Genomic DNA, 27,819 nt, shown 5'->3' on the forward strand with positions numbered 1-27,819 from the left:
GGGGCAGATGCTGAATACTTGCTGGTGCTGCAGAAATAAGACGATCAGGAGGAACAATTTGTTGAAGATGTGATTCCAGGTCTAGTACTTCTGAAGATCTTGATAGAGCATCAGCTTGAAGATTCTTCTCTGCTGGATGGAAATGAATAAAAAAGTTAAACCTGGAGAAGAATAGGAACCAGTGAACCTGACAAGGGTTAAGACGTTGAGCAGACTGAAGATAGAGTAGATTCTTGTGATCCGTGTACATGGTAATTGGATGCACAGAGCCCTCTAAGAGATGTCGCCATTCTTCCAAGGCCAACTTAATAGCCAGGAGCTCACGATCTCCTATGGTATAATTTCTCTCCGCTGGAGAGAAATTCTTAGAGAAAAATCCGCAAGTCACAGTCCTGCCCTTGGAAGATCTTTCTGTCAAGACTGCTCCTGCATCCACCTCCAAAGTTAATCGGCTTATCCGGATCCTGTCTTGACAACACCAGAGCAAAAGCGAAGGCAGACGTTAAGTGCTTGAAGGCTTCCTCGGCCTCTGGAGTCCAGGCCTACGGATGGGCAGTTTTCTTGGTAAGAGACACGATGGGGCAACCAAGGTCGAATAGTGGGGAATAAACTGCCAGTAATAATTGGCAAAGTCAAGGAAGCGCTGAATCCGTTTCAGACCAGAAGGTTGAGGCCACTCCATTACAGCAGATAATTTGTTAGGATCCCTTTTGAAGTCCTTGACTGTTAACAATGTACCCCAGAAATGGTAGACTGGTCTTTTCAAAAGTACACTAAGTTTTGCATGGAGTTGATTGTCTCTGAGATGCTGTAAAACTTGACGGAAATGGAGACAATGAGTGTGAAGATTGGGCAAATAGAGGAGAATGTCATCCAAATAGACGACAACACAGGAGTAGAGAAGGTCTCCAAAAATTTCATTGACAAACTCCTGGAAGACTGCTGGAGCATTACATGCAAATGGCATTACAAGATACTCAAAATGTCCGTCTCGAGTATTAAACACAGTCTTCCACTCGTCCCCTTCTCTTATTCGGATCAAATTATAGGCCCCACGGAGATCCAGTTTGGAGAAAATCCTCACACCTCTCAGTCGATCAAACAATTCCGAGATTAAAGAAAGGGGATAACTATTTTTTACTGAAATTTTATTCAGTCCTCGGTAGTCAATGCAAGGACGCAATGACCCATCCTTTTTTCCATGAAGAAGAACCCGGCTCCAGCAGGATAAGAGGATTTCCTGATGAATCCCTTCTGAAGGTTCTCCTGGATGTGAGTACACATGGCCTTGGTTTCAGGAACTGACAAGGGGTAGATTCGGCGTCTGGGAGGTGTGGTGCCAGGCAGTAAATCAATGGGACAATCATATGGATGATGTGGAGGCAAGACTTCAGCTTGCTTTTCACTGAAGATGGATACAGAGGATAGAGGAAACTGGAAGCTTGATATTGCGCTGCTGTAATAACTTGAAGAATTAATTCAGGTAAGTTTAACCATTTATTGGTACACACACACAACGCGTTTCAGGGAATGAATATCCCTTTCATCAGGCGTAATATCCAGTAAAAGAACATAGCAGTATTTAACAGGTAATTTCATGACGTGTACGGGAAATGACGTTTTTCCACAAAGGGACGTTATTGTTATGATTCGGCTAGCTGGATGTGGATCCTCTGTGTCAGCGAGGGATTGGCGTGGACCGTGTCGGTGGACCGGTTCTAGGTTGCTACTGGTTTTCACCAGAGCCCGCCGCAAAGCGGGATGGTCTTGCTGCGGCGGTAGCAACCAGGTCGTATCCACCGGCAACGGCTCAACCTCGCTGACTGCTGAGAAGGCGTGGGACAGAAGGACTAGGCAGAGGCAAGGTCAGACGTAGCAGAAGGTCGGGGGCAGGCGGCAAGGTTCGTAGTCAATAGCAATAGCAGAAGGTCTGGAACACAGGCTTTGGACAACGCTAAACGCTTTCTCTGGCACAAGGCAACAAGATCCGGCAAGGAAGTGCAGGGGAAGTGAGGTTAAATGGACGGGGAGCAGGTGGAAGCTAATTAGACTGATTGGGCCAGGCATCACTGGTGCACTGGCCCTTTAAATCTTAGAGAGCTGGCGCACACGCGCCCTAGAGAGCAGAGCCGCGCGCGCCAGAACGTGACAGCCGGGGACTGGGACGGGTAAGTGGCTTGGGATGCGATTCGCGAGCGGGCGCGTCCCGCTATGCGAATCGCATCCCCATCGTGAAAGTCAGTGCAGCGCTTCCGGTCAGCGGGTCTGACCGGGGCTTTGCAGAGAGGAGAACGCCGCGAGCGCTCCGGGGAGGAGCAGGGACCCGGAGCGCTCGGCGTAACAGTTATCCACACACAAAGAACAATCACCACAAACTATTAAGAAACAATGAATGAATGAGTGAGCGCCTTACAAAAAATTAATATAGCGGCAGTCCAAATATAAATCAAATTTGTATAAAACATGAAAAATTATGAAAATCAATACAACATCACAATCTCACATATAAAAAATACTAAAAATATGGATACATCATCACATAGCAAATAAATAAATAGCAAATTTATATATATATATATATATATATATATATATATATATATATATATATATATATATATATATACACACACACACACACACAAGAAAAAAAGAAAGATAGCCGGCACAACAGCCTAATACACGGGTGCACACTGCCATGGCATCAGAGTATACAAAAAAAGAGGATTGCAGCAGCACACATTGGTCAAAAAAATTGAGGCTCTTAGCGCACTTTTTGATCAAAACGTGTCCCCCATCCACCACGGGGAGGTGGCCTCATTTAGGATGGGAACCTAGCACAAATTCTGAGCCTAACACTCAACTATCCACTCACCTCTGCTGGGCATATAGCCTCTGACTGGGTGACATGCTGGATCCATTTAAAACTCCACCTGTGAGAAAGGGGGAGGGGTGCACAGCTAAACAGGGTGCCATTACCCCCTGAATTGTACACACAAGAAAAAAGAAAGATAGCCGGCACAACAGCCTAATACACGGGTGCACACTGCCATGGCATCAGAGTAACAGTTATCCACACACAAAGAACAATCACCACAAACTATTAAGAAACAATGAATGAATGAGTGAGCGCCTTACAAAAAATTAATATAGCGGCAGTCCAAATATAAATCAAATTTGTATAAAACATGAAAAATTATGAAAATCAATACAATATCACAATCTCACATATAAAAAATACTAAAAATATGGATCCATCATCACACAGCAAATAAATAAATAGCAAATTTTTATAAATATATATATATAAAAAATAAAATATATTATATATATACACGAAATATACATATATACACAATGTACATGTGCACATATATAAAAGGCAATTAATCTGTTCTCTCTATGCATTCGTTTAACCCTTCGGGCCACATCGTATTAAATCAAAAAATCCAATATGACTCCCTGCTAATGAGTTGCTGATATCGATTGGGACAATTTTCATTTATAGACTCCACTACACACACCGACAATCGCTCACTATCGCAATCCTGCGAAAGGGCAATATGCCGGGACACACTGTTTCATGAACTTATTAGAAATATTAGACCGGTGTTTGTTCATTCTAGAGCGCATATTTTGTACAGTACGGCCGATGTACTGGATTCCACAATGACATGTCAATAAATAAATGACAAAGGAAGAGCCGCAGTTGTTATATTCCCCAATTCTAAAGTTTTCGCCAGTGGATCAAGAGCATATAAAATCAGTGCCGGATTTCGGGATCCAATTGCAACACAAACATCTGGGGATCCCGCATCTGAAAGTACCCAGTAATCGGTGTGACCCTAATGTAGATTAAAAATATACAATCTTATTTTCTTTAGGGACAGTTTTCAACCTACTTGGCGCTAGATGATTGCGGAGTGTTTTAGCTCTACGAAAAGTTAAAACAGGTTGTCTGGGGAGAGCTTTTTTAAGAATAGGATCTGCAAGTAAAATAGGCCAATGTTCCTTTAAAATCTTGCGTATTTTCATTGGAACATTATTGTAAGTAGTAATGAAATTGTATTTCCATTTATTACCATGGGGGTCTGAAGTGGTGGCATTTTTCTGTTTAAAATTCTTTCTGAGATTTTGAAACTAAATCAATCTGTTTAGAAAGACCAGCTTTCATATATGCTGTAGTCAGGATTTTTTTCGGATACCCTTTTTCCAAAAAACGGTCTTGAAGTATCTTGGATTGTTTAATAAAATCATGATCATCACTACAATTCTTTCGGATCCTTTGGTACTGACCGTAAGGAACATTACAGTACCAAAGGATCAGAAAGAATTGTAGTGATGATCATGATTTTATTAAACAATCCAAGATACTTCAAGACCGTTTTTTTGGAAAAAGGGTATCTGAAAAAAATCCTGACTACAGCATATATGAAAGCTGGTCTTTCTAAACAGATTGATTTAGTTTCAAAATCTTAGAAAAAAAATTTTTAACAGAAAAATGCCACCACTTCAGACCCCCATGGTAATAAATGGAAAATACGAAAGATTTTAAAGGAACATTGGCCTATTTTACTTGCAGACCCTATTCTTAAAAAAGTCCTCCCCAGACAACCTGTTTTAACTTTTCGTAGAGCTAAAACGCTCCTCAATCATCTAGCGCCAAGTAGGTTGAAAACTGTCCCTAAAGAAAATAAGATCAAAAATATACAATCTACATTAGGGTCACATTGATTACTGGGTACTTTCAGATGCGGGATCCCCAGATGTTTGTGTTGCAATTGGATTCCGAAATCCGGCACTGATTTTATATGCTCTTGATCCACTGGCGAAAACTTTAGAATTGGGGAATATAACAACTGCGGCTCCTCCTTTATATATTGACATGTCATTGTGGAATCCAGTACATCGGCCGTACTGTACAAAATTTGCGCTCTAGAATGAACAAACACCGGTCTAATATTTCTAATAAGTTCATGAAACAAAGTGTGCCCCGACATATTGCCCTTTCGCAGGATTGCGATAGTGAGCGATTGTCGGTGTGTGTAGTGGAGTCTATAAATGAAAATTGTCCCAATCGATATCAGCAACTCATTAGCAGGGAGTCATATTGGATTTTTAGATTTAAAACGATGTGGCCCGAAGGGTTAAACAAATGCATAGAGAGAACAGATTAATTGCCTTTTTATATATGTGCACATGTACATTGTGTATATATGTATATTTCTATATTTTTTTTATATTTGCTATTTATTATATTTATTTATTTGCTATGTGATGGATCCATATTTTTAGTATTTTTAATATGTGAGATTGTGATATTGTACTTATTTTCATAATCTTTTTCATGTTTTATACAAATTTGATTTATATTTGGACTGCCGCTATATTCATTTTTTGTAAGGCGCTCACTCATTCATTCATTCATTCATTATATTTCTTAATAGTTTGTGGTGATTGTTCTTTGTGTGTGGATAACGTCCCTTTGTTTGTGGAAAAACGTCATTTCCCGTACACGTCATAAAATTACCGTATTTATCGGGGTATACCACACACCGGCCTATAACACGCACCCTCATTTTACCACGGATATTTGGGTAAAAAAAGTTTTTTACCCAAATATCCATGAAAAAATGAGGGTGCGTGTGTGCGCGTGTATACCCCGATATACCCCCAGGAAAGGCAGGGGGACAGAGGCCGTCGCTGCCCGCTTCTCTCCCCCTGCCTTTCCTGGGGTCTAGAGCGCTGCTGTCGGCCCTTCTCACCCCCTGGTTATCGGCGCCGCTGCCCGTTCTGTCCCCCTGACTATCGGTGCCGGCGCCAATAGCCAAGGAGAGAGAAGCGGCGCCGACAGCCAGGGGGAGAGAAGGGGCAGCGGCACCCATTGCCGGCACCGCTGCCCGTTGCCTCCCCCCATCCCCGGTGGCATAATTACCTGAGTCCGGTCCGCGCTGCTCCAGGCCTCCGTCGTGCGTCCCCAGCGTCGTTGCTATGCACGGCGCGGCGCTCTGACGTCATGCGCCGCGCCGTTCAGCGCATAGCAATGACGCCGGGGACGCACGACGGAGGCCTGGAGCAGCGCGGACCGGACTCAGGTAATTATGCCACCGGGGATGGGGGGAGGCAACGGGGCAGCAGCGGCGGCAATGGGTGCCGCTGCCCCTTCTCTCCCCCTGGCTGTCGGCCAGGGGGTGAAAAGGGCCGACAGCAGCGCTCTAGACCCCAGGAAAGGCAGGGGGAGAGAAGCGGGCAGTGACGGCCTCTCTCCCCCTGCCTTTCCTGGGGGTGTATCGGCGTATAACACGCACACAGACTTTAGGCTAAAAATTTTAGCCTAAAAGGTGCATGTTATACGCCGATAAATACGGTACCTGTTAAATACTGCTATGTTCTTTTACTGGATATCACGCCTGATGAAAGGGATATTAATTCCCTGAAAAGCGTTGTGTGTGTACCAATAAATGGTTAAACTTACCTGAATTCATTCTTCAAGTTATTACAGCAGTGCAATATCAAGCTTCCAGTTTCCTCTATCCTCTGTATCCTGCTATGCACGTCGGTGATCCAGCGTGGGAAGCCGCTGCAGCTGTTTCATCCATTTCTCATAGGCAGAGATTTTCGGTTCATTGGCAAGTTCTTTCCTGCAGGGTCAGGTGAGACCGATCCACTTGCATAGCCTCCACTGCGGGAGGCAACATAGAATGTTGCGGTGGTGTCTGGAAGACTGGTGCCAGACGAGGAAAGCACAGAGGTCACACAGATTCCCTTTATTGTCGCAGTTCCTCTCATCGCTTAGAGAAACGGATATCAATCCGGGATGCCAATTGTATAAGTTCATTCAGGTTAGATGGCAATTCCCGGGCATCGAGGACATCCTTAATTTGACTTGATAGTCCTCTCTTGAAAGTAGCGCAGAGAGCTTCATTATTCCAAGAAAACTCAGACGCCAGGGTCCAAAACCGAATGGCATACTCGCCCAAAGTGGAGTTGCCCTGGGAAAGACTCAGCAAAGCCGTCGGAGGAAGCTTGGGCAGGTTCTTCTAAGACTGTGCGAAATTCCATCAGGAATGCCTGAAGTAGTAGTGATAGCCTGATGGTAGTGATAGAATCACTGCGATCCTACAGCGGAGTTGGCGAGGCCAAAGCCCTATCAAACAGGAGACTGATGACAAAGGCTACCTTTGCTCATTCCGTGGAGAAGTGGTCCGCCATGAGCTCAATGTGCATGGAGCGCTGAGTCACGAAACCATGACCGGACTTTGGATCCACCTCAAACTTCTCTGGAAGCGACGAGTTTGGTTCCTGAGGAGACTGCAGCTGCGGGAGGCTGTACTCGAGCTGGAGGAGGCTGTGGCTGTGGTGAGTGGTGCTGGGCAGATACCAACTGCTGCATCATGGCGGATAGCTGGTTAAGCTGCTGTGCTTGCTGGGCCAACTGCTGAGACTGAAGTGCCACAATAGAAGCAAGATCCATGTTGTCAGGCAGAGGAACCCCAGTTGGATTGATGGCCGGAACTTGCTGTTGCGCACCTGGATGTAGGCTGTCACGAAGCTGGAAGTGGATCCTCCACCTGTGTGGCAGATGACTTGGACCATATTGGGGAGTGGAGTCTAAGGTACCACTGGTTTTCACCAGAGCCCGTCGCAGGATTACTCCCCTGGAAAACATTTTTCTTTAAATCAACTGGTGCCAGAAAGTTAAACAGATTTGTAAATAATTTCTGTCATGCACCTGGATGTAGGCTGTCACGAGGCTGGAAGTGGAACCTCCACCTGTGTGGCAGATGACTCAGACCATATCGGGGAGCGGAGTCTAAGGTGCCGCTGGTGGGCAGGATGGGATTGCTGCGGCAGGAGACACTCAGGTCGCTACCCCCGACACGGCTCGACCGCACAGGTAACTGGGCAAGGTGAGGTACCGAAGGATGAGGCTGTAGCGTAGTCAAACGTAGCAGAATGTCTAGGCAGGCGGCAAAGGTTCGTAGTCAAAAAAACATAGCAGGAAGGTCTGCATACACGGGAATGGCAAAACAGGCAATGGGAACGCTTTCTCTCAGGCAAATAGCACTGAAGATCCGGCAGGGGTGTGTGGGAGGTGCAACAACTTATAATGTGCTGTCAGGTGCGTTTACTAATTATGGGTGTACTGGCCCTTTAAATTTCAAAGCTCCAGCGCGCGCACCGTAAGGGACGGGGACCCGTCAGAGAGTGTGGAAGCTTCAGGAGCGGGACTAGGTGAGTGATGGGCCGGGGTTCGCATGCGAGCGCGTCCCGCAATGCGAATCCCGGTCCCGCCAGCGGTCAGGGACACTGCGCTGCTGGCCGGCGCTTGCGGCTGAAGTGCAGTGTGTAATAATTTCTATTTAAAAATCTTAGATGGGGTATTCCAGAAAGTAACTTTTTTTTTTTTTATATCAACTGGCTCCAGAAAGTTAAACAGATTTGTAAATCACTCCTATTAAAAAATATTAATCCTTCCAGTAGTTATCAGCTGCTAAAGTTGAGTTGTTCTTTTCTGTCTGACAACAGTGCTCTCTGCTGACACCCCTGCTTGTCTCAGGAACTGTCTGAAGCATTAGAGGTTTGCTATGGGGATTTGCTCCTACTCTGGACAGTTCTGGAGACAAGCAGAGGTGTCAGCAGAGAGCACTGTTGTCAAACTGAAAAGAACAACTCAACTTCAGCAGCTGATAACTACTGGAAGGATTAATATTTTTAAATAGAAGTAATTTACAAATCTGTTGAACTTTCTGGAGCCAGTTGATATAGTTACATAGTTAGTACGGTCGAAAAAAGACATATGTCCATCAAGTTCAACCAGGGAATTAAGGGGTAGGGGTGTGGCGCGATATTGGGGAAGGGATGGGATTTTATATTTCTTCATAAGCATTAATGTTATTTTGTTCCATAAATGTATCTAATCCTGTTTTAAAGCTGTTAATTGTTCCTACTGTGACCAGTTCCTGAGGTAGACCGTTCCATAAATTCACAGTCCTCACGGTAAAGAAGGCGTGTCGCCCCTTGAGACTAAACTTTTTCTTCTCCAGACGGAGGGAGTGTCCCCTCGTCCTTTGGGGGGGTTTAACCTGGAACAGTTTTTCTCCATATTTTTTGTATGGGCCATTAATATACTTATATACGTTTATCATATCCCCCCTTAAACGTCTCTTCTCAAGACTAAACAATTGTAACTCCTTTAATCGCTCCTCATAGCTAAGATGTTCCATGCCCCATATTAGTTTAGTCGCGCGTCTCTGCACCCTTTCCAACTCCGCAGTGTCCCTTTTATGGACAGGTGCCCAAAACTGAACAGCATATTCCAGGTGAGGCCGTACCAATGCTTTATATGAAGAAGAAAAAAAGTTTTTTCCTGGAATACCCCTTTAACCTCTTCAGGACGTGGGGCGTATGCATATGCCCTGCATCCCGAGTCCTCAAGGACGTAGGGTGTATGCAGACGCCCGTGGGAATTCCGGACCGGACCGGGATGCCTCCTGGAATCATTCACCAGGCATCCCCGGCACATCGCCGAGGGGGGTCCTGAGAGCCCCATGTCAGTGATCGCAGAAAATCGCATGTCAATTCAGACATGCGATTTTCTGCTATTCCGGGCTGATCGGGTCGCAGGTAGGGAAGAGACGGTGGGCGGGGGGGGGGGGGGGGAATAAAGTTGCAGTAAAGCGATCTTTACTGTAGCAGCCACTAGGAAGGCCGACCTGCAACTCCCAGCATGCCCAGACAGCCAAAGGCTGTCTGGGCATGCCGGGAGTTGTAGTTTTGCAACATCTGGAGGGTCACAGTTTGGAGACCACTGTTATAGTGGTGCCCAAACGGTAGCCCTTCAGATGTTGCCAAACTACAACTCTCAGCATGCCTAGACTGCCCAGGAATGCTGTGAGTTGCAGTTCTGTAACATCTGTCCCTTCAGATTTAGCAATTTTCATGACATTTTTCAAAATTGCTTCTCTACTTTGAAACCCTTTTTTTCAAAAAGTAAAAATATGTCCATTTTATGATGCCAACATAAAGTGGACATATTGTATTTGTGAATAAAAACAACATTTATTTGGAATATCCATTTCCTTACAAGCAGAGAGCTTCAAAGTTAGAAAAATGCATCATTTTCTAAATTTTCATGAAATTTTGGGATTTTTCACCAAAAGAGGATGCAAGTAACGACGGAAATTTACCACCATAATAAAGTAGAATATGTCACGAAAAAACAATCTCAGAATCAGAGTATTCGGTAAAAGCGTTTTAGAGTTATTAATTCGTAAAGTGACGGTGGTCAGAATTGCGAAAAAGGGCTGAGTCCTTAAGGGGTTAATCCTTCCAGTACTTATCTGCTGCTGTATGCTCCAAAAGAAAGTTATGCTGTATGCTCCAAAAAGAAATTTCTATTTTAATTTACTTTATGTCTGACCACAGTGCTCTCTACTGACACCTCTGTCCATTTTAGGAACTGTCCGGAGCAGAATAGGTTTTCTATGGGGATTTGCTCCTCATTTGGGCAGTTCCTAAAATGGACAGAGGTGTCAGCAGAGAGCACTGTGGTCAGACAGGTAGGAAATTCAAAAAGAAAAGAACTTCCTCTGGAACATACATCAGTTGATAAGTACTGGAAGGGTTAATATTTTTAAATAGAAGTAATATATGAATCTGTTTAACTTTCTGGCACCAGTTGATTGGAATAAAAATGTTTTTCAGTGGAGTACCCCTTTAATTCATCTAGTCATGTAGTTATGTGGTTAGAATTTAATGTTCTGAGGAAATGCTTATCCTTTTGCCCTTCGGCACATATGAATCTTTTTGAAGCCTTTTTAGATCTAAACATGTTTGTTAGGAAATAAACGTTAAAATTTAAACATTTTCAAAGAAAAAAAAACAAAATTCCAATTTTTTCTTTGAATCGGGAACAAAAAGTTCCTGCTATGGATGCAGATGTCAATAGGTTTGCAGAAGAAATTTTAAATACACCCATAACAGCAAGATTAGCAAACAGATTGAAATTTTATCCTATTCAAAGTAGGGGACATTTTATTGAAACATTTTATGAAGTGGTTCTAAATGAATTTAAACAAATAGATGTAAATAATTCTAAAAATAAAAAAAACTTGGAATCTGACTAGGAAGGAGAGAATGGGTACTTCCGTGGAAAACTTTTATTTTTTTAAATAAACTGGTGCCAGAAAGTTAAACAGATTTGTAAATCAGCTGTGAAGTTTGCAAGAACAGATATAGCACCAGGCACTGCTAATCCAATATATCAGCCTCAATGCAAGGGGTGAAAAGCGCTGCTGTGACCTTAAAGGCAGATCTTCCTAGCTACGTGGAGGTGCAGACCAAATAGACCGGCCAGAAGAAGCGACAAGTCTGTGACGCGAAACTAGTTGCCGTTGGTGGTGTGCCCCCGCATCTCGAGAGCGGCTGCTCTTAATACTTCCAGTACTTTTTAGGGGCTGTATACTAAAGAGAAATCCAAAAAGTTAATTTCCTCTCATGTCCTGACCACAGTGCTGCTCTGACCTCTGCTGTCCATTTTAGGAACTGTCCAGAGCAGCATATGTTTGCTATGGGGATTTCCCTCTGCTCTGAACAGATCCAAAAATGGACAGCAGAGGTCAGCAGAGAGCACTGTGGTCATGACATCAGAGGAAATGCATTTCTTTTTTGGATTTCTCTTTAGTATACAGCCCCTAAAAAGTACTGGAAGGATTAAAGGGGTATTCCAGGCAAAAACTTTTTTTTATATATCAACTGGCTCCAGAAAGTTAAACAGATTTGTAAATTACTTCTATTAAAAAATCTTAATCCTTTTAATAGTTATTAGCTTCTGAAGTTGAGTTGCTGTTTTCTGTCTAACTGCTTTCTGATGACTCATGTCCCGGGAGCTGTCCAGTTCCTATGGGGATATTTTCCCATCATGCAAGGGATATTCTCCCATCATGCACAGCGTAAGGACGTGACATCATCATTGAGCAGTTAGACAGAAAACTTCAGAAGCTAATAGCTATTGGAAGGATTAATATTTTTTAATAGAAGTAATTTACAAATCTGTTTAACTTTCTGGCACCAGTTGATAAAAAAAAAAAAAAGTTTTCCACGGGAGTAACCCTTTAAGAGCTCTGAAAGAAAATGAAGATATTGTAATTAAAAAAAAGGCAGATAAAGGCGGGGAGGGCTTTGTGGTGGTATCAAAAGAATATTATTTGGAAGAAGCGTTACGAATTGTAAGTAATGAGAAATACTACTATAGAAAGCTAAAAGAGGACCCAACAGAGGTTTTTAAGAAACAATTTGATGAGTTAATACAAAAAGGTTGTGATAAGGGAGTTTTAGATAAATCAGAAAGAGATTATTTGAACATGTAGAATACAGCCACCTCTTATTTTTATTCCTTCCAAAACTGTGCAGCTAGAAGGAAGACCAATGTGGCTGGTGTAGATTCACTTACAAGTAGAGTATGTGGGTTGTACACTTCAAAACTATGTGGTTTTTATGCCATCATATTTACTTACATGAATCAGGTCAGCTTTTATCAATGCTAGAAAATATGAAACGGAAGGAGGATCTATGGTTAAGTACTATAGATGTTCCAATTACAGTACTATGTTTATATTCCAATATCCCACAAGACAAAGGATTTAGGATAGTGGCAGATTTTTTTGAAAATGATATTTTAACCCCTTAATGACCACGGACGTAAATGTACGTCCTGGTTTGGTGGGACTTCCCGCACCAGGACGTACATTTACGTCCTGTGTATGACCGCGAGCATCGGAAGGGTGCTCGCGTCATACACTGCAGGTTCCAGCTGCTAGCAGCAGCCGGGGACCCACCCGTAATGGCTGATATCCGCGATCACGCGGATGTCCGCCATTAAACCCTCCGATGCCATGATCAATACAGATCACGGCATCTGCGGCATTGCAGCACTTTGATTGGATGATCGGATAGCCCGCAGCGCTGCCGCGGGGATACGATCATCCAGCATGACAGCCGGAGGTCCCCTTACCTAGCTCCGGCCGTCTCCCGGGGTCTTCTGCTCTGGTCTGCGATCGAGCAGACCAGAGCAGAAGATCACCGATAATACTGAGCAGTGCTGTGTCCTATACATAGCACTTCACAGTATTAGCAATCAAAGGATTGCTATAGATAATCCCCTATGGGGACATAAAAAGTGTAAAAAAAAAGTTGAAAAATGTAAAAAAAAAAAGTTAAAAAAAAAAAAAAAAAAAAAAAAGTGAAAAATCCCCTCCCCCAATAAAAATGAAAATTGTCAGTTTTTCCCATTTTACCCCCAAAAAGCATAAATATTTTTTTTAACAAACATATTTGGTATCGCCGCGTGCGTAAATGTCCAAACTATCAAAATATAATGTTAATGATCCCGTGCGGTGAATGGTGTAAACGTAAAAAATTAAAAATTCCAAAAATGCTGCTTTTTGTCACATTTTATTTAAAAAAATTTATAAAAATGATCTAAAAGTTTTATATATGTAAATGTGGTATCTAAAAAAAAGTACAGATGACGGCGCAAAAAATTAGCCCTCATACCGTCCTATATACGGAAAAATGAAAAAGTTATAGGTTGTTAAAATAGGGAGATTTTAGATTACTGATTTTGTACAAAAAGTTTGATTTTTTTAAAGTGGTACAAAAATATAAAAGTATCTAGCCATGGGTATCATTTTAATCGTATTGACCCACAGAATAAAGAACACGTAATTTTTACTGTAAAGTGTACAGTGTGAAAACAAAACCCTCCAAAATGTGCAAAATGTTGGTTTTCATTAAAATTTCCTCCCTAAAAAATTTTTTTTTTGGGTTCGCCGTACATTTTATGGTAAAATGAGAGGATTTATTACTAAGAACAATTGGTCACGCAAAAAACAAGCCCTTATATGGGTTTTTAGATCGAAATATAAAAGAGTTATGGGTTTTAGAAGGAGAGGAGGAAAAAACGAAAATGCAAAAATAAAATTGGCCTGTTCCTCAAGGTGAAAATGGGCTTGGTCATTAAGGGGTTAATGCCAGAAATAGTTTATTATACAATGTTTGAATTTTATATTCAATCATAATTATTTTTATTTTAAATGGCTAATTTTATCTCACATTACTGCACCGCGATGGGCGCAAAATGTGCACCTGTTTTCGCAAATCTCTACATTGCAAGGTTTTTTGCAAGGTTTTTTTATTGAGGAAAGTGTTTTTCAATCATGTATAACATTTTTATAAACGTTATATAGACAATCCTATTATGATATGGGAAAGTAGTCTAGAGTCTTTTTAATAATTTTTAGGAGGGGTTAATTAAAATGAGTGGGGGTTACAATTTACAGAAACGATCAGTAAAGAAAGAATTTTGTTTTTTTAATTTAGAGTTACATGTTAAGGGTGAATGTTTACCCACAAAAACCTATTTTAAGTCTATTGATGCAAATGGATATCTACATTATGAAAGCGAACATTAAAAAAAGCTGGAAAATTAATATCCTATTTGGACAACTGGCCAGGAGCAGAAGAAATTGTTCAGAGGTTAAAGAATTTGAAAAACAGGCAAAAATTATAGAAATAAAGATTATTGAAAAAAAAATATCCAAAATTAGTAGTACAGGGTGCAAGAAAAACGGCAGATGGCATAAATAGAGGGAATCAGATTAAACAACAAAAAGTGCAGAAAGGAGAAGAAAGAAAGAAGAATAAAAGGGAAAAGAATGATGATGCATATGGAGCAGCTTTTGTTACATGTTATTTTAGGAATACAAAAGAAATGTAGAATACAGTGAATAAATATTGGCCAATCCTGGTAAATTATCCTTTTGTAAAAGAAGTGTTGGGAGAAAGTAGTAAGAGACCTAAATTTATATATTAGAGAGCAAAAACTGCAGCACAGCTTATTGCACCTTCCTATCCTTGTGTTAGTAAAAATAAAAGTATAAAAAAAAATCTCTGTTAAGGGGAGTATATAAGTGTAAGAAAAAGAAGTGTGGCACCAGTAAATATATACAGTCTGGGAACAAAAGTATTATTAGTGCATCAACTGGTGAAGCATAGATATTAAATCTAAAATTGATTGCAGAAGCCTTTATGTAATTTACGTGTCCCTGTGGTATCCAATATGTTGGTAGGACCTCACGGGCACTCAAGAGCCGAATAAATTCACATTGTTTCAATAATAAACATAAGTATCAAAAGCATAGCATATCAAGGCATTTTGCTCAGGTCCATGATGGGAATCCCAATCTGCTTAGAGTAACGCCGGTAGAACAGGTACAAAAGAGTTTAAGAAGATTCACCACACTATGCAGGAGGGAAAGTCTTTATATTTTTAAGTTAAACACAGTTGCTCTTAGTGGTTTTAATGAAACATTGGAAAGAATATAATTTTTAATTCTTGATGTTTAAAGTTTTTTATGTTCCGGGGTGTTTTGTACGTTATTTCTGGGTTAGAAGAGAACAATGAGATATATAGGTTGTACATGGTTTAAGTACTTTGTATAATCCCTAAGGAAGGGGCTAGCCCCGCTACGCATCGGATTTGTATCATTTTTATATAGCAATAAAAGGTGTTTTGTTGAGAAGGATGTACCTAGTGAGATGGATGTTTGAACGGTGCGGCTTCATGTGAACACAGCAAACAAAGAAAAGGATAACGGATCAGAGTAATGCTTGAGTATGCCAATTGATTGAAACAAGTGTGCTGGCCTGGGGGGAGTAGTGGTTATATTACTTCCATCAGTGAAGTGCAATTGTAATCCAGGAATTGTTTTATATATGTTGAAAGTGAATTGGATGGTCTGCTCTCCTGTTTTTTTCTGTTTGTGGATCAAGTAGAAAGAGTACCTACTAAGAGGATCGTAAGAGAGAATCATAAAGAGCATTCACAATGGGATACGTTTTTTGGATGCGAGTGGTTGTAAATGTTTTGGCCACTCACTAAGTGTAAGTTATATCACCATCGATTGCACATAGTTCATAGTGGGTTTAGATCAGAGACTGCTCCCAATTAGTATTTTTTGCTGGTGTTGTTTTATTCTCCACTCTTCCTCTACACCAATTTTCCCCAATCTCCCCCATGGTCTTTTGAGTTCATTAACATTAGTTTCAGTCATATTTTAGTCATCTGTATTATAGTCGACTTTGAAAAATTTTTGTTGACTAAATGTACAGTAGACTTCTGCACAGAGCAAACTTCGCTCTGTGCCTGATGATGGGCGATACAGGGGCCAGATTATCGTGTTATCATGGCCCTGCCCCCTCATGACATCACACCCCACTCCCTTAATGCAAGTCTATGATAGGGGGGTGTGATGGCCACAACGCATGACCTAGACAAGCCTATGTTAGTTGTATTGTCATTCTGTTTTTGTTCAACTTTGTGAAAGAACATGCATTATTCATTTGGTGCTGTTTGAAAACTATAGAAAATAAATTTGAAAACAACAAAAGACAAGGGGCACTGACTTCATCAGGAGAGGAAAACGTTTTCTCTTTACTATAAGAACTGTGAATTACTGTCTACCTGAGAAACTGGTCACCGCAAAAAGAGTTGAGGGCTTCATAACAGACTTAGGCCTTATTCACATCACCTTTGGTGCCTCCAAGGCACGGATACATTGGGAAAATGTCAAAATGACATGCCAACGTATCCCTGCTCGGAAAAGAATGGGCCACATCCATTTCAATGGCTCAGGAATAGTCAGCTTGTAAAAACTTGAAATGACCCAAACATAGTCACTAGCTGACTACGGTTGAGCCAATGAAATGAATGGGGCCCATGGTTTTCCTCACAGGAGGACGTAGGCATGTCATTTTGACATTTTCCCATAGTATCCGTGCTTAGGAGGTACCAAACGTGATGTGAATGAAACCTTAGCTACATTGTTAGAACAAAATAAAATGAATACATATGTAGAAATATAGCATCATATCCCCTCCCCTTCATCCGCTCTAACTACTTTTTGTCAATAGTTGCATCATTTCTTGGTGAAAAATTCCAAAATTTCATGAAAAATGTTAAAATTTAGCATTTTTATAACTTTGAAGCTCTCTGCCTGTAAGGAAAATGGACTTCCCAAATAAATTATATATTGATTCACATATATAATATGTCTACTTTTTGTTGTCTTCAAAAAGTAAAAACATTTCAAGTTTATGATGTCATCAGAGGGCTTCAAAGTATAGCAGCAATTTTCCAATTTTTCAAGTAAATTTCAAAATCTGAATTTTTTAGGGGCCAGTTCAGTTTTGAAGTGAACTTGAGGGTCTCTATGTTAAAAATACCCCATAATGGACCCATTATGAAAACTGCACCTCTCAGCGTATTCAAAATTACATCCAGAAAGTTTGTTAACCTGTGTTTCACAGGAATAGCAGCAATGTGGATGCGAAAATTCAAAATCTTAATTTTTTACACTAACATGTTCTTGTAGACATATATTTTTTATTTTTACAAGGGGTAAAAGGAGAAAAAACCCTGCAAAATGTGCAACCCAATTTCTCTCGAGTAAGGAAATACCTCTTATGTGGATGTGTAGTGCTTTGTCGGCGCACTAGAGGGCTCAGAAGAGAAGGAGCGAGAATGGGATTTTGGAGAGCGAATTTTGCTGAAATGGTTTTTGCAGGGCATGTCACATTTAGGAAGCCCCTAAGGTGCCAGAACAGCGAAAAACACCCCACATGGTATGCTATTTGGGAAACTACACCCCTCAAGGAACGTAACAAGTTTTTTATTACGAGGGGTAAAGGGAAAATGTCCCCAAAATTTGAAACCCCATTTCTCTCGAGTAAGGAAATACCTCATATGTGGATGTAAATTGATCTGCGGATGCACTAGAGGGCTCAAAAGGGAAGGAATGACATTGGGCTTTTGGAAAGCGAATTTTGCTAAAATGGTGTTTCAGGGGCAGGTCTCATTTAGGAAGCCCCCATGGTGCAAGAACAGTGAAAAACACCCCACATGGCACACTATTTGGGAAACTAAACCCCTCAAGGAATGTAACAATGGGTGTAGCAAGCATTTACAACCCACTAGCGTTTGAGAGATCTTTGTAACAGTGGGCTGTGCAAATGAAAAATTAAATTTTTTATTTTCACGGACCAATGTTCCAAAAATCTGTCAGTCACATGTGGTGTTAAGGCTCACTATACCCTTTATTACATTCTGTGAGGGGTGTAGTTTTCAAAATGGGGTCACATCTGGGCATTTATTTTTTTGCGTTAATGTCAGAACTGCTGTAACCAGCAGCCACCCCTGTGCACCAGTTTAGGCCTCAAATGCACATGGCACTCTCACTCCTGAGCCTTGTTGTGCACCTCGCAAAGCATTTTACATTCACATATGGGGTATTTCTAAACTTGGGAGAAATTGTGTTACAAATTTTGGGGGGCTTTTTTTCCCTTTTACCTCTTATGAAATAAAAAGTATGGGGCAACACCAGCATGTTAGTGTAAAAATAAAAATGTTTTACACTAACATGCTGATGTAGACCCCAACTTTACCTTTTCATAAGGGGTAAAGGGAGAAAAAGACACCAAAAATTTGTAGCAGAATTTCTCCCGAGTATGGCGATACCCCATGTGTGGCCCTAAACAGTTGCCTTGAAATATGACAGGGCTCTGAAGTGAGAGAGCGCCATGTGCATTTGAGGCCTAAATTAGGGATTTTCATTGGGGTGTACCCAGATGCAAGCGCTACACTTGCCTCCTCCACCAAAAATACTTTCCCCAAACAGGGTGTCTCCAGCATTCCCCAATGGCTGTCTGGCAATACTGAGAGTTGTTATTTTGCAACAGCTGGAAACTCCATTTTGGAAAAACTGACGTACAAGACGTTTTTAATTTTTATTGGGGTGGGGGGGGGGGCAGTGTAAGGGTGTAGTGTATACGTAGTGTTTTTACTCTTTATTTAGGGTTAGTGTAGTGTTTTTAGGGTACATTCACACGAGCAGGAGTTTACAGTGAGTTTCCCCCTGCAGTGGAAAATTTGCTGCATCTCAAACTTGAAGCGGGAAACTTGTTGTAAACCCCCGTACATTCACATGGGGGGGAGGGGGAAACTACAACTCCTAGCATGCACTGACAGACTGTGCATGCTGGGAGTTGCAGTTATGCAACAGCTAGAGGCACAATGGTTGGGATTGGAAAACACTTCCGCACCACTTTTCTCAGGACCCCCGGCATTTGCACGGGATGCCTGCTGAATGATTTCAGCAGGCATCCTGGTCCAATCCCCTTCCGGCTAGCGGTGGGGATCGAAATTCCCACGGGTGTACAGATACGCCCTTGGTCCTTAAAGGGGTATTCCAGGAAGAAAAAAAAATATTTTTATATCAACTGGCTCCAGAAAGTTAAACAGATTTGTTAAATACTTCTATTAAAAAATCTTAATCCTTCTAATAATTATCAGCTGCTGAAGTTGAATTGTTATTTTCTGTCTGGCAACAGTGCTCTCTGCTGACATCTCTTCTTATCTCGGGAACTGCACAGAGTAGAAGAGGTTTGCTATGGAGATTTGCCTCTACGCTGGACAGTTCCCGAGACAGGTCTCAACAGAGAGCACTTAGACAGAAAAGAACAACTCAACTTCTGCAGCTCATAAGTACTGAAAGGATTAATATTTTTTAATAGACGTAATTTACAAATCTGTTTAACTTTCTGGAGCCAGTTTACATATATAAGTACAAGGGTGCAAGGACATACCCATATGCCCGTGGTCCCGAACAGGTTAAGAACATTACATCAATGTTGGATCAGCCTGTAGTGTGGTTTTCCACTTCGATTTTGAGTGTGACTCCATATCCAGACCTCCATGGGTAGATACAATTGATTTCCTTTGATAAATGTGTGTGATTTTGTTGTCAGCACATTCAACTGTGTAAAGTTCATGCATTCAGATCTAGGATGTGTTATCTTAGTGTTCCCTTTATTTTTTTGAGCAGTGTATATTGTCATGTCACTGAGTTATAGGAAAAATGACTCTGTCCCCAAGACATATTTTTTTAAAGAAAATATATCTATATGAGAATTAACTAAGTTCCAGCTGATGCTGATTTATAAAGCCATGCCATGGCCTGGGGGTCACTGTCATATAGCTAAGTAGAGCAAGCAGGTGCAAAAGTTGCACTGGAGCAATACCTGGAACTGAATGGTAAGTGGGGAAGGTGCAATTGAATAAGGTAATCCTTAGATGTGTGTCTTACTGAATTGCACAGTTGCACTGATATTTTCTCTATTGGAGCCTCACTGGGCAACATGTGTTAAGATCAGGTCATTGACCTAAACTTTTGCCATTTAATGACTATACCTCCATGAGAGGATAAATGGTGAAGGTAAGGGCTCCCTCTAACTCTGCACCCTTGTTTTTAGAACAAGGGACAACTTAAGCCTATTTAGTTAAATATTTTTTATTACAGGTGAGTTATAGGACTCATTAAATCAAAGTACACAGGTTTTTTGTTGCAGATGCCATGTTCAGGCTAAGCTCAGAACCATCTGGAAAGGCATATCATGACATTTTCTTTCAGGTCAACAAAAGAGTCAATCCCTATTAATTCTTCTGCCCTACACTTACAACACATTTTCATTATCACTACAACCACTACTTTAAATATGCAGCAATTATTGTTTGTTCAAGTAATTTAAAAGAACATAAAAAGACATACTGTAAGTACTGCAAACAATTTGTAAACTGTTTTTTATTTCATTGTTTTATTGAAGGCTGAAGAGATAACATTAACAATTGGTCAAGCCTTTGATCTAGCATATAGAAAGTTTCTAGAGTCTGGAGGAAAAGATGTTGAAACAAGAAAACAAATAGCAAGCTTGCAAAAAAGGGTAAGTCTTGTGATGTTATTGCATGATCTGGATAAGAAGTGTATGTATACTGTCAGATTCTTACATGTATCTTCACCAGGGTCATTGCTAGGTCTCCAAAAGACCGGGGGCTAGAGCCCACAGCCCAACCTTGCCCCTAACCCCACCCCTAACCACACCTTCAAACACGCCCATGGCCTGCGACAGGGCTGGACTGGGACCAAAACCAAGCATGGGCATTTTGGCATAAGCAGCCCATTTTTTAGGTGGCGGTATGACTGCTATGACCCTAACCAATCACATCAGTTCAAGTTGCTCTCCAGCTGTTGTAATGCTACAACTCCCATCATTCCTGAAGAGCCTCAGGCATTATGGGAGTTGTAGTTTTGTAACAGCTGGAGAGCCACAGATTGGGGAACGTTGTCACACATCATAACTGCAGAACTTACAAGTGACTACAGCTCTGATGGGACAGTCTATAGAGTACACAATGATATCAGCGACCTGAGTGACGTCTTCTCTGTTGTCTTTTCTTTTTCATCTGGTCCAGGCACCAGGACTTGTTCCAGCTCCATCTTCTCTGCAGAGTCTGACACCTGGACATCATTGGTTCCTTAATTTGTTAACAGATCCTCATCCGCTGTATAAAGGCAATAAGCATTAAAATCCTGCTGGAAACTGTGCCACCTGAATATAACCCTGTCAGACATCATGCCCCCTGAATATAACCCTACCAGAAACCTCGCCTCCTGCCACACACTGTACCTGTAATAATAATACTTCCACACACTTTCTTCTCAGTTCGACAGAATCCCACCCTTGTACTGTCCTTCTTCAGACCCCTCAGTCTTTCTCCTCCAGACGCCTCTGTCCTCCTTCAGACCGCTCTTTTTCCCCTCTCCAGACCCCTCTTTTACCCTTCTCAGACCCCTTTGTCCCCCTCCACCAGACTCCTCTGTCCCCCTCCAGACCCCTGAGTCTTGCTTCAGGCTCTTCATCCCAACCCCCCCCCCCCCCACAACCCACCAAAATGTCCCTCAGACTTCTTCCCCTCCATGTCACATTTCTCCCCCTCCCTAGCACATTTCTCCCCCATTAAAGGAGAAATGCGGTGGAAAACTTACCTTCCCATGTGCCCAGGCTGCAAAAAAAACAAAAACTTTAACTCACCTTCCTACATTCCCCCATTGCGCCAATATCGGCGTCCCGTTCCTCCGGCACTGCTCAGGTCCCTATTTCTTAGGCTCGGAACATCACACTGTGGTTGGCTCGGGCTGGCTCCTTACATGACAGTACGCTCAGCCTATCACCGGCAGAGGCGGGACACCGCTGTGGCTGGCAATACGCTGACCAGTGTGTGACGTTCCGAGCCTAAGAAGCAGGGAACCGGGGGAAGGAGACGCCGATTCGCCAGCGCAACGGGGGAACGTAGGAAGGTGAGGTAAAGGTTTTTTTTCTTTTTTTTGCAGCCCGGGTACAGGGGAAGGTAAAAAAGTTTTCCATTGCATTTCTCCTTTAAAGTGCCCGACAAGGGGAAAACAAAAAAAAAAAAAACACCTGATGCATACCTAGCCCCGGTCCCCCGCAGATCCCTTTCTCCTCCATGCAGTCCCCCCCCCGATAAATGCTGGTTTCAGGACCTTTCCCACTCAGCCAATCGCAAGCCTGACACGTAAAACCGCTGCATCCACTGATTGGCTGAGCGGGAAAGGTCCGGAGACCAGCACTTGGCTGGGGGCAGAAAGACGATACCGGGACCCCACAGAGGAGAATGGGAGCTATGGCAAATCTATAGGGACCGGGATAGGTGAGCATAGATTTTTATTTTTATTTTCCTGTGCCCCTATTATTGCTTAGGCCAGTGTTTCCCAACCAAAGTGCCTCCAGCTGTTGTAAAACTAGAACTCCTAGCCCAGACAGCCAAAGGCTGTCCGGGCATGCTGGGAGTTGGTATTTTTGGAAAGGCTGGAGGTACCCTATCATGCACACATGGTGTGGGCTGCTGACAAAATTTAAATGCAAGTTGGTAATCTGTTCCAAATGGACCATCGTTTGTTGAAACCATCGTATGTTGAGGGATGCAATGTAAAGTATAGGACAGTGGTCTACAACCTGCGAACCTCTAGATGTTGCAAAACTACAACACCCAGCATTCCCAGACAGCCAGCGGCTGTCCGGGCATGCTAGGAGTTGTAGTTTTGCAACATCTGGAGGTCCGCAGTTCGAAGACCGCTGGTTTTGGAGGTTATACTCACGTTTCCCCGCCGCTCCGGACCGTCACCGCTCGTCACCGCTGCCCTGGATGTCGCTTTCCATCGCTGTCACCGGGGTCTCCCCGACGCTCTGGCAAGGCCTCTGCTTCCCCGGCATCCTCGCTCTCCGTTGCCGCCATCACGTCGCTATGCACGCCGCTTCTATTGGATGACGGGACGGCGTGCGCAGCGACGTGATGATGACGATTGAGAGCGCTGACGATGCAGGGGATCCCGAAGAGGACACGCCGGAGCCCCAAGGACAGGTAAGTGATCGTCAGCGGACCACACGGGGCACAGTAAACGGCTATCCGGTGGCAGCTGAAGCAGTCTGCGGTGCCGGATAGCCGTTTATGCGATGGCCCCGACATACAAAAGCATTGTATGTTGATGCTGCCTTCAACGTGCGATGGCCTCTGAAAGGCCATCGTATGTTGAAATGATCGTATGTCGGGGCCATCGTAGGTCGGGGGGGGGGGGGGGTCACTGTACACACAATCATACATGCATGCATCATACAAACATACACACATCATACATAAATACATGCACACACCATACATGCATACATCATACATAAATACATGCACACATCAAACATATACATGCAGACATCTACACCATCCAAACTCCCCTCAACCCGAGGACCTGTCACCAACAACTGACTCAGTCTTCCCCCCCTGCCCGCGTTCATTCACTCACCTGCATGAGAAGATCAGCTGGCCGGCGGCAGCACTCGGCGGACAGTACACTATGTCTGCCTTTTCCCCACTCTGCGCCGCCAGTTCTAGGCAGGGCATAGGAGCTTGTGGAACATCTGCTCCTAGCAACATCTGTGTAAAAGTGGGCAGTAGGCGCAGCATCTGGTGTGCCTGCACACTGCACTGCACGTCACACCACCTCCCATGAGCCACCACTGTCTTAAATCAGTGGTGGCAAAAAAAAGTGTGACATCCTGAGACCCGGGGCTATGGGCCACAGACCCAGGGCTATAGCCCTGTTAGCCCCTCTAACGATGCCCCTGATGTTCACCAAAGAGAAGTTATTGGCTAGCAATTTGAATGAACATTGTTTTTGGATTATGGAAGCAAAATGGAGAATTTTATGCAGTGAAACATAAAATAATCATCCATGATCCATGTGTTGGTTGCATTAATATATAAATGTTTTTCCATCCAAAAGAATGTATCTATGGATGCATTCAGCCTCCTATAAATAAATATAATATTGTGTGTGATTAAAGATAAAAGGGTAAGTTATGTTAGCACATTGACTGCTTGGGGCAATAGCTGTCATTCTTTGATCCTTTGCCTTTTAATACACATCTTGAAATTGTAGGGCTGGCCAAAAAAATCCATATGTTATCATGTGAAGTGAAATATGCAGTTATAGCAAGTTCCTTATGTAAAGAACTGGGAATGTTGGTTAGCAGTTAGTTTATTAGAAAGGCACATGCTAAATTGTCACAAAAAATGAATACTTAAAAATTACAATAGGATCTTATCACCCTGCAATTTAACACTTTTCCCCTATCCTGTGGATAGGTGATAAGTGTCAAATTCAGAAAGGGGCCCAAGCTTCTTTGCTGCTGCTCCTTTCATGTAAAAAAAAAAAAAAAAAAAAAAAGGGAGTCTAAACCCCATTCTGTAAACAAGGGAAGATCCAAGCAATAGGATTCCCTGCGATCTGACATTTACTCTCTATCCTTTGGATAGGGGATAATTTAATTTAACTTTAACTTGGAATGCTTCTTTTAAGTAGGAATGTATGAGAGAAGTGGCTTGTATTTAAATATAAATTTTCCTATTTTGTCCCCGGTAGTCACTATTTACATGTCTAATGTATACACTGACTTTTGGACCCCACCTGTCAGAAAAATAAGGATTCCTTTAACCCCTTAAGGACCAAGCCCATTTTAACCTTAAGATACTGGAAATGTGGAAAGGGTCGGCACTCGAGTTCTGTTGTGGTGAACGAGGACAATTGCAGAACAAGTTGAGAAAGAAATCCCGGCACTCACAGTAATCTTCTGCCAAACGTGGTGTGTTTATTTACACAGTGCTAAATTCAAAGGACGCGTTTCGGCCAAAGCCTTATTCAGTCTGAATAAGGCTTTGGCCGAAACGCGTCCTTTGTATTTAGCACCGTGTAAATAAACACACCACATTTGGCAGAAGATTACTGTGAGTGCCGGGATTTCTTTCTCTACTCATTTTAACCTTAAAGGGGTACTCTGGTGCTTAGACATCTTATCCCCTATCCAAAGGATACGGGATAAGATGCCTGATCGCGGGGGTCCCATGATCTTGCACGCAGCACGCCAGTTAAAATCAGTCCCCGGAGCAAATGGGTCTGATTACCGTGACCACGGGGCCAGCGGCGTGTGACGTCACGCCTCCGCCCCGTGTGATGTCATGCTCCGCCCATCAATGCAAGCCTATGGGAGGGGGCATGACAGCTGTCATGCCCCCTCCCATAGGCTTGCATTGAGGGGCGGAGAGTGGTGTTACACGGGGCCGGAGGCGTCAGGCTTGCATTGAGGGGCGGAGCGTGACGTCACATGGGGGCGGAGGCGTCAGGCTCCCTCCCATAGGCTTGCATTGAGGGGCGGAGCATGACGTCACACGGGGGGTGGAGGCATGACATCACACGCCGCTGACCCCGTGGTCGCCGGTAATCAGACCCGGAGCGAACTGGGGGACTGATTTGAACTGGGGTGCTGTGTGCAAGATCACGGGGGTCCACAGCCACGGGACCCCCGCGATCAGGCATCTTATCCCCTATCCTTTGGATAGGGGATAAGGTGTCTAAGCGCCGGAGTACCCCTTTAAAGGACCAGGGCAATTTTATTTTAGCGTTTTCGTTTTTTCCTCCTCGCCTTCTAAAATCCATAACTCTTTTATATTTCCATCTACAGACCCATATAAGGGCTTGTTTTTTGTGTGATCAATTGTCCTTTGTAATGAATCCTCTCATTTTACTATAAATGTACGGCGAACACAAAAAAATTTAGGGAGGAAATTTTAATGAAAACCACAATTTCGCACATTTTGGAGGGTTTAGTTTTCACACTAAACACTTTACGGTAAAAATGACATGTGTTCTTTATTCTGTGGGTCAATACGATTAAAATGATACCCATGGCTAGTTACTTATATTTTTGTATCGCTTCTCTTTTTGTACAAAATCAGTAATCTAAAATTGCCCTATTTTGACCACCTATAACTTTTTCATTTTTCCATATATAGGGCGGTATGAGGGCTTATTTTTTGCGCCGTCATCTGTACTTTTTATCGCTACCACATTTGCATATATAAAACTTTTAGATAATTTTTTATAATTTTATTTAATAAAATGTGACCAAAAAAGCAGCATTTTTGGATTTTTTTTTTTTTTTTACGTTTACGCCATTCACCGTACGGGATCATTAACATTATATTTTGATAGTTCGGAAATTTATGCATGCGGCTATACCAAATGTGTTTATAAAAAAAAAAAAAAAATACGGGGTAAAATGGGCAAAACATACAATTTTCATTTTTATTGGGGGGAGGGGATTTTTCACCTTTTTTTTTTTTTTTTTTTTTTTTTTTTTTTTATACACATTTTTCTACTCCCCATAGGGGACTATCTATAGCAATCATCTGATTGCTAATACTGTTCAGTGCTATGCATAGGACATAGCACTGGTCAGTATTATCGGTGATCTTCTGCTCTGGACTGCTCGATCTCAGACCAGAGCAGAAGACCCCGGGAGATGGCCGGAGCCAGGTAAGGGGACCTCCGGCCGCCATGCTGGATGATCAGATCGCCATGGCAGCAATGCGGGCCATCCAATCATTCATTCAAAGTACCGCACTGCTGTATTGATCACGGCATTTGAGGGGTTAATGGCAGACATCCGCCCGATCACGGATGTTGGCCTTTACCGGCGGGTCTCCGGCTGCTCCTAGCAGCCGGAAACTGCCGTGTATGACGCGAGGACCGTTCCGATGCTCGCGGTCATACACAGGACGTAAATGTACGTCCTGGTGCGCAAAGTACTGCCAAACCAGGACGTACATTTACGTCCCTGGTCGTTAAGGGGTTAAAGGTTATTTAACAATTCTATCCAGCCAAGAGGAGATGGAGTTGCATTCATGTGGCTTTTCAGTTCTGGCTTGTCTATTTCCACAACTCTAACATACTTCCGTGTAGAAGGCTACACATATGCTTGGCCATCACTTTGATGTATGACTTGGTAGTCGGATGCATTCCAGGTTTCAGATGTGAGAGGGGGATTCTTAGCAACTTAAATGTATCCCTTTGTTTCATAATTGTTCAATTTGTACAATGTTGTTAAGAGTACATGTCCTTTCTGGATAAGCTGTGTATATCAAAAGCAACACTACTTCTGGCCTAAATAACTTTTAGCAACTTCTTCCTCTGCAGGTCTTATCTTTAATTTTCAGTTCTCCCAGAGCTGATGGGCAGAGCTTAATGTCTATGGTGTCTGCCATACTCTGCGCGCACACACACACACACACACAGACATAAAAGTGCACAATTTTCTCGTGTCTGTCCACAGATTAAACAGCAGCAGTCTTGAAGGAATGATAAAGTGAACAGTCTAAATGGTGCATAAAGGCCTGGGGTGAAATTTACACACATACAAAGTTTGTTAAAATGAAAATGCTTATTTACATTCATCACATAATAAATTATGCTACAAGATGCATGAATTTATGTACAACGTTATATATTTTAATTT

At 42.5% G+C, this 27,819-nt stretch overlaps 1 protein-coding gene across 15 annotated transcripts in view; it reads left to right on the forward strand.

Annotated features, from left to right (window-relative positions):
* GULP1 (GULP PTB domain containing engulfment adaptor 1) overlaps positions 1-27,819 on the forward strand; it is a 1,103,506-nt gene that overhangs the window by 905,369 nt on the left and 170,318 nt on the right. For all 15 annotated transcript variants that reach the window (XM_056535167.1, XM_056535165.1, XM_056535168.1 and 12 more), the window contains one exon: positions 20,722-20,838. In XM_056535167.1, coding sequence (XP_056391142.1) covers positions 20,722-20,838 — 117 coding nt within the window. The remainder of the gene's footprint in view (positions 1-20,721; positions 20,839-27,819) is intronic.

This window comes from Hyla sarda, chromosome 8 (assembly GCF_029499605.1).
Source record: "Hyla sarda isolate aHylSar1 chromosome 8, aHylSar1.hap1, whole genome shotgun sequence".
In the NCBI taxonomy this organism is placed as follows: Eukaryota; Metazoa; Chordata; class Amphibia; order Anura; family Hylidae; genus Hyla; species Hyla sarda.